The 18,415-nt window shown below is 35.8% G+C and overlaps 1 protein-coding gene across 3 annotated transcripts in view; it reads right to left on the minus strand.

The window, feature by feature from the left end:
- The window catches only part of LOC116160225, a 51,615-nt gene extending 33,442 nt beyond the window's left edge, over window positions 1-18,173 (minus strand). The window contains exon 1 of one of the 3 annotated variants that reach the window (XM_031473372.1): window positions 17,600-18,173. In XM_031473372.1, the coding sequence (XP_031329232.1) occupies window positions 17,600-17,654 (55 nt within the window). In that variant the 5' untranslated portion in view covers window positions 17,655-18,173. Of the gene's footprint in view, window positions 1-10,086; window positions 10,219-17,599 lie in introns of those variants that run through there. The other 2 variants (XM_031473374.1, XM_031473373.1) reach the window with 2 other exon arrangements.
- Window positions 18,174-18,415: the final 242 nt, after the last annotated feature.

Here is an 18,415-nt window from a genome sequence, read left to right on the forward strand (position 1 = left end):
AAAATAACGTAGGTATAAGTGTACTCTCGGTCGCCATTATCTGAAGGAGACAAAACAACAAATCAGAAATTGGAAGCAATCAGCTAAAGCCATCGGAATCCACCGTCGTAACTCTGCCACGATGTTTGCGACATTTCCTTTTCGCATGAAAGATCAACGTATTATATGCATTATGCTCTCTCCGACACGTATTATAAGTAATGCATAAAGTATAGACCTGTCAAATATCGTTCTCCCATTGATATCAGTATGTCAAAGTAGTTTTTTTCGGTTATGCTCATTCTCGTGTAAATCCTTTCTTCTAAAATTTATTAATAAATGTCAGGAGATGTGTGAGACATATTTCAAATTATATAGCGCGGCGTAAGTAATGTGCCAAAAAAATCGATATAGATAGAGTCACGTATTAGCTCTAAACGAATTTGCATAAAAGGATGCGTTATTTCGAAAGCATAAATATTGAATGATGTTTTTTTCCGTGCAAGATGGTGACAGTATCAATTTATAATTTACGGGAATTATTAAAGCTGCAACAGGAGCACTATAAACGGGAATATATACAAGTGAATAATTTGCTGTTCCATAAAGTTACACACAGTTACAATCCCATTCGGATACGATTTAATCTAGCATATTAATTTTATGGTGAAATTCGAGCAAGCATTCAATGATACTAAATCAATACTAGACGTTACGTTGAGTACATAAATCAACCATTGTCCTCTCATCTATAATAACAAAAGAACCGAGCCATACAGGGATCAAAATTGATACAGAGCTTCTCCTAACGAAATTGGCTGAATTTTTTGTTCGCATCTTCTGCAATACGAAATTAGTCTCTCAAGTTCCCGTGTTTCATTTTAGGAGTATAAGCGATTGAAAAGAGACGTATCGAATGTAATTTCGAAACACTCCCAAACTCAACTAAAATGCTTTTCAAATTTGTCCTGGAACCAATAACTCCTCGACGTGATGCTATCGATATTCAGATTTCGGTTATTAATCACTACTGCCATCATGTATTTTGTTTCTCTTGATATTTTTCATATTCGTTTAATCAAATGGGTTACCTACTTACAAAACATTCAATTTTATTTAGTGTGGGTACTCATAACTTTCTGTTGAACGGTATATAGACCAGTATATAATTACGTTTTTTACACGTAGACTTTCAAGGTAGAACAATAGACAGTCAGTCTTGTCAGTTACAAAGTTCTTGTTTAAAGTCGCGTCGCTTATGTGAAGCCTTTCTTTAAGGTTTTCCCAGGTGTTTTTCCACCATTAAAGAGCCAATTTTACATCTGTAATCGTGATACAAGTTCAATTAAAGTAGAGAAGTGAAGTTACAGACACATAAGTTTCTTATCAGTGTTAAGGTGAGGAACCTGAAGTAATGGTTTTCGTTGTATAACACTGCCTAAGATTGCCTGTATTTTGGAGAGTGCAATTCACTAAAAGGTCTCCACATATGATACATATATTTTTGCACATTTTCACCATCTTCTTGATGTTTGGAAGCACTTATTTTATTTTAATTTTAATTCAATTTGTTGGTCAGCTAAATCTGTGAATACTTATATGCAAAATGAATATTGCATAACTTTCTAGACACTTGTTAATTAATAATTAAGCAGTAAGAATCTTTAACTGGAATTTTAAAATAGAAATAACGAATTCGTGCGAGCTTTCGTAGACGAAACTTCTTAAGACGTCATTTAGGCTAGATCCTAATTATTAATAATATGCGCAACTTGTCCTTTTCTCGTGTAAACAGGTTTTTTTAACAAAACAGAGTTGCTAGGTATGGACTAAAAATTTATGACGTGGAGCATATACAGAATTCGGTTGTGCAATAACCAATAAAGGCAATAATTAACTTGTGAGGAAAGGCTCGGGAGGCAGTTAACCTTTCATTGTACAGTAAGGAAGTAAATTTGTAAAAAAAGAGTGCAATTTAGTCGATTCCAGTTAGAAAAGGTGCAAGATTGTTGACACCAATTGAGTAGAAATGTACACGGTTTCGAATATTTTGGTAATTATATTCAGTACGAACCACAATTGGAATACAAGCTAAGTTTTTTCAATTAAGATTAATTAATTGAATTAGAGATATAATATTTGCAAGTAGCCATAATCCTATATGAATCTGTGTGTGGTCTGATATGAATAAATGAAACAAATTGTATTACTGTACATGGTAATTACAAAGAAATATTTTTTTTAAGGTTTGTAGTCCTCCAGGGAGAATATTAAATTAATTGGTCACCCAGTATACTCCCATTCATTGCGAAATGTGTACAGGTTACACATATGCTAATATTAGTCATGAAAATAAAGGGCTACACGAACGAAGATCATATTGAAAGTGAAACCCAAAAACTAAAACTACAAAATGAGGCGATAACTTTCAACATTTTCGCCTTTAAGTATAATCCAGCTTTATTAAATATTTACATATAAACTTCATTATTCTAACGCACGCCGCCATCCCTATCCTAAGTACTTGTGTAAATTTCCAAAATTAACATAAAACGTCGCATTGGTAAGCATACATGCTCATTAAATCTGGCACTAACAAGTTTTAACTTATTCCTTAAGTAGGCTACACGTAGACCGTTTACCGATTTTCTGATTAGGGTTACTTTCCGACCCTAAATTGCTCAGCTAAGGATAACGATCTTTTTTAGCGACAAATACTACGTTAGTGGTCCAACAACTTGAACTACAACGAACTTCTCGAGTTAACTTCGATTCTGTAATTAACACATTCACTGCATAATTCCTACACACAAATCCTTGAAGCATACACTTCCGCACCGCGCCTCATTTTCAATGCTCGAACTAATTGCGCTTTAGAACTATATAACGAAGTTCTTTAATAAAGTTGAAAAGCTCCGCTTCCGGTAGCAGAGGTGCATCACGACGATTTTCGCACTCTATTTGGTGTATCTCGACGAAAAATGGTCGTTTCCAAAAATGTGCGAGCGAATCGGGTGATTTACATAAGGGGTCTGATTGAATGATGGCAGAAAGCGGTAAATTTGGGATAGGTCCAATAAAAGTCGCTGCATTTCGGAAATAAACGCCGATAGTTCTGGGGGGTTTATTTCCTTTGTGGAAACAGACAGCACTTTAACAACCCGAATTGCTCACTACCTTATAAGGATCCAATTTGGACATTGAATATAGAATTAAATACAGAAACTTGGAAATTGTTCTTTTGATAAGAGACAAACTAATAGGGGCTAGCGGACGACATTCTTTACCCAACGTGTCCAGAAGACCGGATCAGCGAGTGTTGGAAAGCGGAAATTTCGTTCCTGGTGTATTTATTGACCGCGGACATCGTATACTAGTGCCATTGATATATTCGTAGTATATAATCAATGCTAGTGCTAAATGTGGATACTGTGTACCGCTTGAAAATGTTTAACAAATAGTCCAGGAATCTTACTAATACTGTTGTTCTTTATCTAATGACCCGAAAACTGGATCCTCCAATCCCCACTTCCTTCTCATTGAAAAATTATAGGGTGGCGAAATTTAGAGGGCCGATTTTCCGTAAATTATTTGACTATTGGAATTGTAAGAATAAATTTGCTGGAATTGTCCTTTTTGCGTCTTTAATTTCTATAAAGCATTGTTTTCATAATAGGTTCCGGAAATGAGATGTCGAAATAGCTACAGCCAAAATATAATTGGCATTATCTACTCCAAACCACGTATAAGCGTGAGGGTAGTGTGAGAAATGCGGAATCGGCATATTTGAGAAGTAGGTGGAATTGATTTAGTACGTTCGGACTTATTTAATTGGTAGTGCAAAACAAACAACCAAGTAAAGATTGTTACAGGTCCATTTTTAGTTTAGTTTTTCGTTATTTATTTTGATTTTTTAGGTTAGGAATTTGTTTATTTTGTTTTGAATTTCATCTCATAGGCGTACCCATTTTCTTAAATTTCTTCTTTTGATTTCTTCGCTTCTTTCGATTCTTGCCCTCTTCTTACGATTGCATTTACCTTTTCACGTTTTAAACGCTTCTTCTTTCGTTACTGTTTTCACTATTCTAATTTTCGAAGCTTATATGTACTCTTTTATTCAATGTTACGCCTCTGGTTCGTTTCAGGGTATTTCGTCTAAACTACGCTATTCTTTCCCGCTCTTTTCAAATATCTATTCTTCTTTTCCCGCGAACTTTTTATGTTCCTTAATTATTGGTATTACTGTTCGTTTTTTCCAAAATCTTCTACGTTTCGTTTTCCGTTTTCGATAATTGTTATTTTCTGTAGTGTGCTGTGAGGTGCGAAATTGTTATAGCCGCATTAATCCAACAATTTTTGGGATTTTACCCTCTTGAAAGTCACCCTACTCAACAAAAAGGATTTAGTATCCGTTTTTATGTTCCTTAATTATTGGTATTACTGTTCGTTTTTTCCAAAATCTTCTACGTTTCGTTTTCCGTTTTCGATAATTGTTATTTTCTGTAGTGTGCTGTGAGGTGCGAAATTGTTATAGCCGCATTAATCCAACAATTTTTGGGATTTTACCCTCTTGAAAGTCACCCTACTCAACAAAAAGGATTTAGTATCCGTCCTTTTAAACCCTATTTTGGGGATCAAGAGTAGTGCAGAGGCGCACTTGTGTTTCCGAGTACAACCAATATAAATATTTTAACTCTTGCTCGCCGGATTTCAACCCCTTTTGTAAGTATTCGTGTTGTTCAGTGTCGTTTCTATTTCTTCGTTGCATTTTAGGGTCCGAGCATTTTTTTCAGTTTCGTCGAACCACCCCATACCACCGAGAGCAGCTGGAGCCGTATTGCTAGATTCTCCCCTTTCCTTCGTCACATTAAAGATTGCCGTATTCATTGATAAAAAACCATTTTGTAGGCGTTCATTAATCAGCAACAAACAAGAAGGAGTCATTCAGGGAGATTTTTGCATTAATTCGGTACTGAGATGCGGAGGTATTACCCGTAAAAATTTAATTTCAACCACGGGTGACCGATATAACACATTAACCAGGAACGGGAGTATGATTCAAGTTTCATTTCATTTCATTTCATTTTTTGTAAAAAACAATGTACAATTGTATTACAACGTCAGACTAACAAACATTTAATAGACAATAACATTTTCACATACAGAGAGGTACTCGCCCTCATTGTAAATAACATTGGCCGCTAGGAAACGTCGTATTTTAGTTTTGAACTGCTTCAGTGATCGGCTACTTTTTATTGTTTGGGGTAATAAGTTATAGTATAGTATACTGCGGTATGTCGGTGATTTTTTAAAAAAAGAGTGTTTCGGTTTGGGCAAATAAATTTTATTTTTGTTCCGCGTAGTTTGTTACGGAAGCCTTAATCTCACTGGTAAAAAATATAGCTTATTTTCGTGAAAGCGCACAATATATATAATAATATAACCATTTCAGTTACCACGACACACATTCACAAGGGTTTGTAAAACGTTACTTGAAATCCATATTCGAATTTTGTCCCGGTGACAAGTAAAGTGTTTAATTTCAAGAAACGAATCCAGGTTTCGGGGAAACATTTTTTGTTGAGTGTACACACTATAAATAAAGCCGTGCTACGTTGCACGGACCGGTCACAGAACCCGCGGGTAGTTACGGACGCGGCTGCAAACGAAGCGAGCCCGCTATTGGCCAGCACCAGGCATTTAGTATGAAGCGCCGTTTGTGATATAATTATTAAGTCTGAATTTATTTAAAAAATGGTCATTTATATATATTCAAACGTATTATAAATATATATACGAAAATACTTTTATATATATATATTCGAAATTAAGCTGAAATATATATATATTCAATTTCGTATTCAATTTACATATATTCAAAGAACAGAAATAAATATATTCAAGAAAAGAGGACGGTTAAAATCGAACTTGCGCGAAAATGCACGATCTGTTCGCGTTACATTCCCGGGAATCGTGTATTGCCTACGGTAGGCTTTATCAAAATCCTCATTTCCTAACATTTTCGCGCAAGTTCGATTTTAACCGTCCTCTTTTCTTGAATATATTTATTTCTGTTCTTTGAATATATGTAAATTGAATACGAAATTGAATATATATATTTCAGCTTAATTTCGAATATACAGAGTGGCCCAACGAGAAGTATACAGAGGGCTTTTAGGGTATTAAATTTAGAAATTTCGAAAAATCCTCGAACACGTCAATTTTGTATTCGAGGGGGACAACTTTTGGAATACAATTCACGAACCCAAGTCTTCACCCCTCTACGTAGGGAGCTTTACCCCTAAAATTTTAAATGGAATCCTATGGCAAATGGCACATTATTTGAAAGCCAATTTAATTGTGATTAGTAATCTCCTTTGCTTTTTAAATTTTATTGATTCGTTTCGTTTCCAAGTCGCGGGGGCATTACACAATCCGAAAGGCATTACTGTGAATTGCCAAAGTCCAGAGCCTATAGAAAACGCGGTCTTCTCTCGGTCTGTCGATTCCATTCCCACTTGCCAATAACCACTCTTTAGGTCGAGTGTGGAAAACCATTGGGCTCCAGATAGAGTGTCCAAGGTGTCGTCTATTCTTGGCAGTGGATAGCTATCTTTCTTGGTGACGGAATTTAATAGACGGTAGTCAACGCAAAATCTTGTGGAGCCATCCTTCTTCTTTACAAGCACTATCGGTGATGACCAAGGACTATTCGATGGCTCGATGACACCTTGTTTTCTCATGTCTCTGATAATCTCCTCAGCTTCGTCTCGTTTAGCCAAGGGGAGTCGCCTTGGCTGTTGTCTAATCGGTTGGGAATTGCCAGTATTTATTTTATGGGTGACTATGCTTGTCTTGCCCTTGTCCTGGTCGTTTACCGCGAACACATCTCGGAATTCCACAAGCATATTTTTCACCTTTTGTCGTTGTCTATTGTCAAAATCTGGAGTGTTCTTAATGACCATATCTATCAGCTCTCTTGGATACTTTCCTTTAGATAGATTTTCCGATTTCACAGAGCGAATAGCCGAGATGGGCACACACTGTCCAACTGCAGTTCGTTTGCTTAGCTTAACAGGACTATCTTTCAAATTCATAATTCGAATCGGAACGCCATTTTGAACTTTTACCAGAGCCCTAGCCACTAGAAATTCCTTTTGGTTTAGTGCTTCGACTATCCGTAGGCTTCCCTGGCGACAGTATCCATCTAAAGTGGTCATTATAATTTTTTCACTAAGTCCGGGTATAATGACGTCATGAGTGGTTAACAGGCGGATGACATCTTCTTTGTCTTCATGGAAAGGGAATTCTTCATCGCCGACCTTTAACACGCCCTTTTTCACGTCTAACACAGCTCCGAGTTTCTTAAGAAGATCCATCCCCAAGATCAATTGATCAGAAATATCAGCAATTAGCACCTGGTGATTGATGGTGGTCTTTCCGATGGTGACAGACATTTGTATTTCTCCGTGCGTTTTTATTCTTTCACCAGTTGCTGTTTTTAACTGCACGGTCGAAGACGAGATCCGAGAATGATTCTTCAATAACTCTGGTCTTGCAAGAGTTCTTGTTGCACCTGTGTCTACCAGCAAGGATCTGTCTTCTCCATTAACTCGGCCGTCGATGTACAGACTCAGAACTTTTCCAGACGACGTAATGTTTACAGTGAAGATCGGGGCTTTGTTTCTGCAGGTCGACGATAGCCCCTTTCTGTCGACCTTTCTTAGTTTTCCGACTGCTGTAATGGTTTTTGGCAGTTGCGGCGAACGTGTCCAATCTCGCCGCAATTCCAACATCGTGGTTCACGTTTCTTTGCCAGTGACTGTATTGCTTTACTGACCTTTTCTTCCACTACTTTACTGACCTTTTCTTCCACTACTTTACTGACCTTTTCTTCAAAACTTTCAGAGTCACCTTCCTCTTCGATGGTTCTTACCCGGCTCTCACTGCGAGGTTCCACCATACGTACTCGCGCACTTCCATGACTAGCTTTCTTGGCGGCTTCGAATTCTAATGCATGGGCCAAAGCTTTCTCAATTTTGTCGTGCCTAGCCAGTCTCAAAGCCTGCTGGGCATCTCCATCACGAACGGCATCGATAAATGTTTGTACAGCCAGTTGATCAAGAAAGCTCTCCGGTGCCGTAGGGTATGCCAATCGAATCAGTCTAGCGATGTCCGCTTCAAGTTCCTGCAAACTTTCTCCAGGTTTCTGCATTCGGTTCTTGACTTGGGCATAGTAAACTTGCTGAAGGTGTTTATCGCCATATCGCGCGCGCTACTATTTGTTGGAAGTTCTGTTGATCCTCGGGGATAGTCCGCAACACATCCAGAGCATCTCCTCTCAGAGCAAGAATCAGGGCTGTAGTTTTGTCTTGAAGAGTCCATTTATTTGCCGCAGCCGCTGCTTCAAACTGTCGAACGTACGTGGTCCAAGGAATCTTACCATCAAAAGTAGGTGGCTTTACTCGGGCTTGCTGAACGTCGCCTTCTACTCTTGTATTTGTTTCTGGGTCGACCTTCTTGTAATGAGTAGACTGTGGCACCTCAAGAAGACGGTCCATCAGTAATTCATCTGGGGCACTACTAGTACGCTCTTCCGTAGTCAGTCGCAAGAATTGCCCGCCCAGCTCTTCATACTTGTGCTCAATCTCAACGAATGTTGCTTTAAATGTTTTGGAAACTTCCGTAATTCTATCTTCAACTTTTTCTTCAATTGATGTAGAGACTTCTTCGATAATCTTTCTAAATTTTCTTCTTCTCGAACTTCTCTTGAATATTTCTAGAATTTTCTTCATTAATCTTTCTAGAATTTTCTTCCAACTTCTCGAACTTCTCTTGAATATTTCTAGAATTTTCTTCCAACTTCTCGAACTTCTCTTGAATATTTCTAGAATTTTCTTCCAGAATTTTCTTCCATTTTCTCGAACTTCTCTTCAAAATTTCTAGAATTTTCTTCCAACTTCTCTTCTCTTGAATATTTCTAGAATTTTCTTCATTAATCTTTCTAGAATTTTCTTCCAACTTCTCCAACTTGAATATTTCTAGAATTTTCTTCATTAATCGTTCTAGAATTTCTTCCATTTTCTCGAACTTCTCTTCAAAATTTCTAGAATTTTCTTTCAACTTCTCTTGGTTGCTTTTTATTTCTTGTTGCAACACCTGTTGGCCATTTTGGATTTGCTGGAGCAAATTGAGCATCGTTTCTTCCATTTTAGCGGCAGCAGATCTTGTTACAGGCATACACAAGCACAAGCACTTAATTTAATCTTGCTTTTAATTAATTTAATTAACCCCACACCTGACACCAATGTAACGTTATTTATAAATTCGGGTTCGATTTATATCAATATTTATTAAACAAAACTAAAACACTATAAAATCCGTACAATTTATATCGATTCTTTATATCACTCACACTTCGCAATTTATATTTCCGCGCTCGATGTTTACGTACTCGTTCCGTAGTAGACTGCCGCGATGTTCGGTCCGCAACCATTTATACACGCAAGCAATGTAAGTCCCGAACATTCTCGAATACGCGTAGAAAATTCCAGAGCGCCAAAGGCGACGTCATGTCTGGAGCATTTCCGTTACAATATAAATGACGATTTTTAAAATAAATTCTGACCTAGTAATTATGCCACAAACGGGGCTTCATAATTTAGTCCAGAAGAATTAAAAATATTATAAAACATGTTATGTTATTATTATTATTACTCAAAAATTTAATTAGCAGCTACCCGCAATCTTACTCCGAGGTAATTGATTCCGTAGATCTTTCTTTGGTTAATCGGTTACCTTCGAGGCAAATTTGCTTAGTTATTAAATCAATTACAAGATGAACACAATCCAATCAACTCGCGTAGGTAAATGTTTGCGAACACTTTGAAGGGTACTAATGAAAATACACTTCGAGTGTATACGGCGCGGAGTAAATTCATGCATATCAAATAATGACAAATTGAGAGGTTGAAGGAAAACGAAACAAAAGAAAAAGCACACCCGATTTACGTAAACGAATAATGGGGGATTTAATATTGTTTCCCCCCGAGATTTCAAACGCATGAAAGGGCATCGTATTTTATAGTATTTCTATACACCACCTACTTCCTTTCGAAATGAAATTTTTTTCTCCCTCCCTTGCCGAAATGCACATTTATTTTCACTATTTCAATTACGGCCGCCGTCTACCAGCGAACCGCAAAAGCGACTTAGTTTAATGCTGTTTAAAGTTCGAAACAAATCTGATCACGGACGTCTCGAAAATCTTATTACTGGGTTTTGTGATGCATGACTTTTCCCAACGAATATTCGAGGATACTGACGACGTAATCAGTATTTAAATTCAAATTGGGGTAAATTACGAAGGACCTAATGAAATTATAAGTACCAACACACTCGTCCAACTGTAATTATTAAGTCAACATTTAGTGTAGTGTAGGAAGTTAGGGATGACCCTTTACGTAATCTTCTCTTTAATAATCATCTTCCGACAAGTGGGCATATAATAATGGTTTCAAGGCTTGACCTTCTTTTCAGTTACTATAGTTACTTCTAAAATCCATACGCGATGCTTCTGCGGTAGTTTACATGGAGATTAAAGTCAAGGATTCATTCAGCTATCTTCAGACACTTTATTAATATATGCCATAAGAAACTAGCAAAACATCAGGATTTAATATTACTTTAATCTTCCCATATAAAAAGCAGCTCGAAATTACACGATGAGCTATTACATCCTTTGGCATCAAATCAACAAATGCAAAAAGATTTTTTTGTACAAACATAAAGATACAAAGTAATAACCGTTTACTACTTTGCGTAGATTTTGTCATAAAAATGCACAGAACCATTTTATAGCACGATTATTAATGCTTACTGGGTACATACCTCCAGCCTTTAGCAAAGTACATATTTTATTGAAAAATAGAGCGATAATATTTCTTGTTTGAAAACGTTGAGCTCAGATTTTAATCAAGTTTTTGTACTACACCTAGATAGCGATAATATTAACTTCGCCTTAAAGCGAGGATAAGTAATTAGTAAATAAACAAGGATAGCTTCAAAAGCTCTAATTTATGGTAAATGCAATTACAGTAGCTATGATATCCATACTGAAAATGGTAGTATGTGCAAAAAATAATTGAGATAATTGCTTAGACCTAATTGAAACTAAAATATGGTCAAGCACATCGCCTGAGTATGTGAGTTTAATAAATAATAATTTTAATAAAACTATAGTTAGGTACCCTTATTTCTCTCTCCACTTAGAAACGGTTTTGGGGCAGATTTCAAGGGTGGAGTAGAGTAGAATATGAATTCACTTCTTAGTTTAAGTGTTTCTAAAGGTCTTGGCGTACGTGGCAGGTTTCACTTCCTTAGTAATAAGGGTGTTTGATAATCAGCAATCTCGGTGCCCTACTTTTAATCTAATTGCTACATTAATTTTTCTCCACGTAGAACTGCTTTTTTAGTTTTTGAGTAAGATTTCAGCGATAGAGTACAATAGAATCTACGAGTACGAATGATCTGCGCAAGTGTTAAACAACCTCCAAGCATAGGATTGGCTACTGAATTTGTAGGACTATAATGATCATTTTATTATACAAACGTGTACTAAGCTCGTATATAAAAAATGAGGTGGTTAGGTTGCCTGACCAGGAGTGTCCCTCACCCCAAATATCTCGAAGTAACGAGAGGTCATAAGAATTATGTATAACCAGCTGATTTAATGAGAAAAAAACGCCAAGATCTCTGCTTTGTGTTTTCTTAGCATTCATTAAAAAACCTACAAAGTTGTTCACGGAGTAAACTCCCGTAGATCGACTCCTTCAGAATTCTAAATTCACTTTCAGCATAAATCTTTTGTATAGAATCCCCAGAACTATCGACTCCTATTTTTACACCATACAAGCATTCAAAATAGCCCAGATTTATCGATTAGTTAGCGTTTTCTCCCATTGACAGTTGTTTCTATCCTTTTGAAAGGTGGCCGACCATCGGAAAATTGCATGGTGGAACGTTTCTGCAATACAGTCGGACCTTTTGGATTGCCGCGCCTAAGTTACGTAGTATTTCCACGAAAGTTTGGCTAAGAATGCCTGCCTCCCACCAGATTTTTACTTATGTACTCGCCGAATCCTATGCACAAAACGGAGCCAACAATTTTGTAAAATCAAAACCAATCTAAAGCGATCGCCTTTTACAAGTGCAAAAAATGTTATTAAATATGAAGCTCTTCCCTTTTTGCCTGTATAAAAATTTCAGCTTATTACTTCTTTCCATTGAAATGGCGTTTTAGCTTTTGGCACAGGATTCGATTTACTTAGAAAGAAACGTGTTTCGAGTCTCATTTTAATTGTACTGTAAATATAACTGTTTACTTTTTTTGTGAAAACTTCACCCCTTTAGGGTAAAATGCATATACTGCTGAATATTCGAATCCTTAGTAAAGGTCTAATAGTGGATTCTTATTTTTTTCACTTTGAATTTCACGTCAAGTTTCCAGCACTTACATGAAGTGCAAACAAAGCTCACTAACGAATATCCCTCCTTTTAATTTTAATAAACCACGACAGTTGACTAAATTCTGGGAGAGGCGGCTACGCCAGCCATATACCAAAGTATCAAGTATAATTACGATTTCTTAAATTTTCTCTCTACACAGAAACGTTTCTTTGGGTACAAATTTGTATCTCTTAGAGTGGAATGCAATGAAATATTAATTAAATGTGACTCCTTATAACCGCCTTTTAGATTTAGTAAAAGGAAAAACCGGCGTTCTGGTTTCTCCTCAAGAAAGACGGTTCTCAGATTTTACACCCTTACGGCTCGGCTGGGGTCCAAACAATATATTCGTTTAATATGCAACCTTTTACTTTAATTTTAACGATAGGTAATAAACATTTAATTGCGGCTTTTATATTTTCCTTATTTGAAAACGATTTTTTGCTTTTCAGGGTAGATTTCACGTGTGCCAGAAACTTTTATTGGCGAACACGAATCTTGTAATCTCTTACTTATAGGAGAAAGCTCCGGTTTTAATTTTTGTTAAAAGTGTAATCGCCGCTTTTATTTTTCTCTAAACCTAAGGATGCGTTTTTTTTGCTTTTGAAGGAGATCTCAAGGGCAGAGTACAATAGAATGCGATTGCTGAATATACAGGGTCGCTGTTAAAGATGGAACCAAAGCTCTCGCGCTCAAACGGTTTGAGATATGGACATGAACGCTTCCATTTGAAATTATTTAACATATTTTGAGATTGAAAACCTTTTTTGAGTTGCAACCCACATCTTGAATTTTGGCAACATAGGCCATTATTGATTATTTCATTAGAAAGCTGAGGACGCTGTATTTTTTTTCTCTTTCTTTTTACCCTAAACATGTACCCCGTTAAATTAGAAAATTGTGACGATTTTTTTTACCGTTTTTTATCTTTGCTCTGGCATTCATTTAAATTACGATGTGGAATCGCCGCTCAAATAACATTAATGCGAATTCTTGACTTTATACAGCAATCCTTACGCCGTCTAGGTGATTATTTCGTTAATTGTGAATATAGCTTTCTTTTATAATCTTCCCGTAATAGATTTCTTGTCGTGCGTTTTCTACCATTTGTATCGACGCGCCTAATCCTAGGCGGAAACTAGTATTCGATTCTTACTTTGTAAGCAGTTACACGCCATTAAGTTACTTGACTTTTTTGTCTACCATTTTGTGGGATATACTGGTGTTGTATTAAGATTAGTGAAGTTATTATCTTACTTCCAAGCTTCGCTGACGCACTTTTGCGGATTTATCGTACAAGTTTAAAGCCATTTCAGGCTTCTTCCTTCTTGCTTCTTACTTCTTACTTTACTCATTGCTTCCTGATTATCTACCTGATTGTACTGTTAACAACGATATTTCTAAGTGGAAACGCTGAAGTTTGGATTTTCGCAATATTGTACAAGGAAAAACACAAGGTTGCTATGGGTAGCAGGAGGGCTACGAAAGCTCTAAAGGCTCTGAAGGTTAAATACAGTTTCAGTCACATTCCACCAAACAAATATTCGTAATGTAACCTTTAAGTTTTTATTTGGTCGATTGGAATCCATCGAGCTTAATTTGTTGGCTTCGTTATATTTATCATAGACACACATTATTTTAAATAGTATCTGGAAATGGTGTCGTGTTACATGATAAAAAGAGGTAATATGAGGTTTCGCATCTTACGCTGCCAGATAAGTTCCTTCGAGAAAGATAAGTAAATGTCTGCTGTATCCACGTTTTTTGTAGACCACCTTAAATGCAAATTAACATGGGATCGCCGCCATTGCTTTCCACCATGAAATAGACGTTTTAAGTCAGCTTAGTATAAAAAGAGGGGATGCGTTTTTCCACGAGATTAAGAGAGTCTCGTTCTGGCATCCGAAGAGTCTTGGTCAGTACGGCGTTTTAATACAGTGGCCTTTAGAGCCCCAGTAATGAAATCCAGCGTTGGATATTTACTGAGCTTCAAGCTAAGAAAATAGTCCAATTCAAAGTGACCAATTTTATTTGCCCAAGTGGAGAAGTTTGTATTTAAAGGAGTCAAGGACGGATTTACGTACAAGCAGAACAAGCACGTGTTTGGGACCCCTAACCCAAGGGGGCCCCCGGCCTAATTAAAATGTCGCGTAGAGAAGGTTGCAAAATGGTTTAGTATACAGTGTGATTGATTTTGCGTGTCCAATTTATTTATTATTGGACAAGAAAAAATACTCTTTCAATATCTGATAAAGCTACATATTAAAAAAAACAAATTTTTAAATAGAATAGTTACTTCTGTCCATAATATTCTTAAAGAGCTAGAAATTCTTTTACAGTGGTACCAAATATGTTATAATTACCTTAGAAATTAAAGTTACAGCAATGTGTTTAAAACCAATCGCAGTAGCTGTGGAAATTTAAACAAAAACATAAAATTTACAACAGGAAGTGAAGAAAACAAATAAATAGCAGCTACAGGAATAATTATTATAATTTAAGACAAATTTAAACACATTTCACTTGCTTGCTATGTATTATCATTACATGATTACATTACATCTCTTAACATTGTTTCATCATTTGTGTAATTATTATTTTGTTGCATTGTGGTTCTTTAAGTTATATTGTTTATCATATCACACATCACAAGTGAAAAACTCTCTTTTGTTTTTTGTTTAAATTTCCACAGTCACTGCGATTGGTCTTAAAATTATTACTGCAGCTTTAATTTCTAAGTTAATTATAACATATTTGATATCATTGTAAAGAGAATTTCAAGCTCTTTAAGAAAACTACACAAAAAAGTATGTCCAATAAATGGCTTATTATTATTATTGTTATTATTATTATTATTAAGTAACCGTTCTATTTAAGAAAGTTAATTTGTTTTCTGCTGCTCTTTTGTTTTTATATCACTTATTTTTTGGAATATATAGCTTTATCAGAAATTGAAAGGAGTATCGTTGTTAAGAAATCATCTGATATCTTCCTCAATGTGCTAAACCACCCCACTAGCTGTAAAAAAAACTTCAGGTCTCCACGTCCAGGGAGAAGTCGCTCACATAAGGGTAGTTATGCGATTGTTTTGTAAAACTAATTCGGTAGCTTTACAATTATTTGGATAAAAGAAATTTTTGGCTTATCGTTATTACCATTAAATGGTAAACGGGGGATCGTAAAATTATGGAATACTTATATAAAAAAATTGTTTGTATATTTTTGTATTTTTATCTAAAGAAATCTCTGAGTTTGTGACCAGTCTTTTCAGACTTTGTTTTTTTTTCGTGGAGTGTAAGCTAATTCCAATTAAACCTCAGATTAAAGGGATCGAACTGATTATTGTATCAACATAAAACAAATTTAATTGCATTTGAATTATCCGTCATTAACCCATCAGTGGAGCAATTTAGGAAACCCCCAGATGCATGGTATTGCAAATTTCCAAATTGTTGCTACTTTTCAAAAGGAGAGAGTCAACTGTCGTTTGTAGAACTCCTATAAATTTAAGTTATTTTGAATGTTTGCACTGTGTAACAATAGGAATTCATTTTTGGGATTTTGTATAAAAGAAAACTTGAAGTCAAGTGGTGATCTGATCATTAATTATTGTGAAGTGGAATTTTAAGTTCATTTACACGAATCTTTTGCGTGGGTTAAATTTTATTTAGCATTCAGAGGTGTGCAAATTTATCAATAACTTCGAGTACTTAGACGGTATAAGAAGAAAAATGTGACATGGGAAAGAAAATTCATAGAAGTTGATAGGTGGCGCTAAATCTACGGAAATATGAAGGCGTAGAGAAACAACTATAGGAGTCATAAGCACACTAAGTAGATTATTTGAGAAGATTAAATAGTCTACAACCAAACAACAATAAACATTTAAAAAAGCCAAATTTTTCAAAAGGTAATTAACGAGTTTCCTCTTCTCTGTTTACGTAATGGATTAATTACGAATAATGCAAATGCCTACTTGATGGAAGAAATTAGTTTCGCAAATATCAATCCGTTAAATTATTGATTAAGTGTATCAGAAAGAGTGAAATCTCAAAGTTTATACCGGCAAGAAAAGTGAGATCTCGTGGAAGCCATAAAGGAACTTCATTTTATAAAGATATGTCACATTTACATTTTAGGGGTGAAAATTCTACATACTTCTACGTCACGCCGAACAAACGTGTAAAGTAAATATTTAATCCCACCAGTGAGTTCGAAATATTTTTAACACAATTTATTGTTTTTTCAAACGATGCCATTTTATTTTAATTCGTCGAAAATGAGAACAGAAAGTAATAATTAAAACAATCCGGACTGCTGAAAAAATGCTTGAAATTGTATTTGAATTATTGAAGTTGGGATAGTGATTTCCCTTCATTCTCCGGGTTCGCTACCCCTTCGTGAAAGGATAAATTTCGCTATATTAAAACACAACTTTCTACTCGTGACTAATTGTTTCTGGACAACAATGGTGAAACATCATTTTTAGATTACCTACAACATTCTTCCATTGCTAAATTTCGCGAGCGAAATAAATCATCGAAAAGCGAATGTTTAATTTATTCCAGATTTGAATATGTAAACTGGATTGCAAGTTAATCTTGCGGTGTTTTCTCTTTTATATACCGAATGCGGGGGCTTTGTACTTTGAATTCCATACGACATAATCCCCTTCGAAATCAGTCTTTAAATTGCCAATTAAAAATATTGGAACGAATTTTCAAAAAACGTTTTAACTTAATGCGTTTTATTTACAAGATCGATTTATATAAATTCATAAACATAAAAATGTGACCGAAAGGAAATGAAATCAAATATCGCAAGCTTTTAGTTTTTTTTTCGGAAGAAAATTCGGAAGGAAAGTGGCAATAATTTGGACTGCCTAAAACAGTAAAGAAGGCTAAATTACTTGCCGTTCAAAAACATAAAATCGGAATTTGTCCAATTATTAATAATTTATTTTCCTGTCTTAAAAAAGTGTTATTGTCTTGTTTTTCTTGCATAGCGAAATACGGTCGTCTATAAAAATTTATTAACTTGTTTTCTGTTTGGGTCCAAAAAAAGCGCTGTTTTCGCAAATTTGATTTGTGAGGTTCGAAATGTTGTTAGTTACCTTTATGGCAGAGGAAAAGTGTCAGGATTTGAATAATCCACAAACGGCATGTCATTGTTCACCTCACTTTATAACTACATCGCAATAACAGGCGCTAAAGTAGTTTTCACTTTCCTTTAATGAAAGTTTGTATGTGCGCTATTAAGGGATGTCGGTGAAAATTCATTTTTAAACACATACGCGAACGCGTGAAAACGATACTCGTGACTTCTCGTGCGTATCGAGGCAAGGGTTACGATGATGTGACGGAACAACCCCTACTGTTCGGAGTAAATTGTAGGGGGTGCGCAAGCGTTTCCAAAAGTAAACTCCCGCCGAGCCGTCTCTTTACTTCACTCTAAATTTCCAGCATCCGAAGAAAATGTAATTTACCGACTCCAGGCGTTAATTCTTAATGCGACCAAGTAGATTTCATTACGGTTCCAGAAACACAACTTTTTTTAAATGGAGCCTTTTCAAAACGAAATTATGTTCTAATGCGGCCTTTTTAGCAAAAAGCTGAAAAGCAAATAATACGTTCGGGAAAGGAAGTATTTATATTACATTTTATTTCGCCCGCGGAATACTGTTTTTCTTAACAATTATTTTAATGGGTCGCGCCTGCTACGTCGAATTGAAAAGGATGTTGGACATTAACTAATTTGAGCTTGACCCGTACGCCTCTTTGAGCGTACCCACTTCTATAATTCGATCAAATCAGTGAAATTCGTCTTTATAAATCACCCGGAGGTAGAGATTTCCACTAATCAACATAATTCTGGCCTTCAATCACAAACTCTTCTGTGCCCGAGGGAATTTCGGGCACCTGCTTGGAAT

The sequence above is a fragment of the Photinus pyralis genome, unplaced genomic scaffold (genome assembly GCF_008802855.1).
Source record: "Photinus pyralis isolate 1611_PpyrPB1 unplaced genomic scaffold, Ppyr1.3 Ppyr1.4_LG1, whole genome shotgun sequence".
In the NCBI taxonomy this organism is placed as follows: Eukaryota; Metazoa; Arthropoda; class Insecta; order Coleoptera; family Lampyridae; genus Photinus; species Photinus pyralis.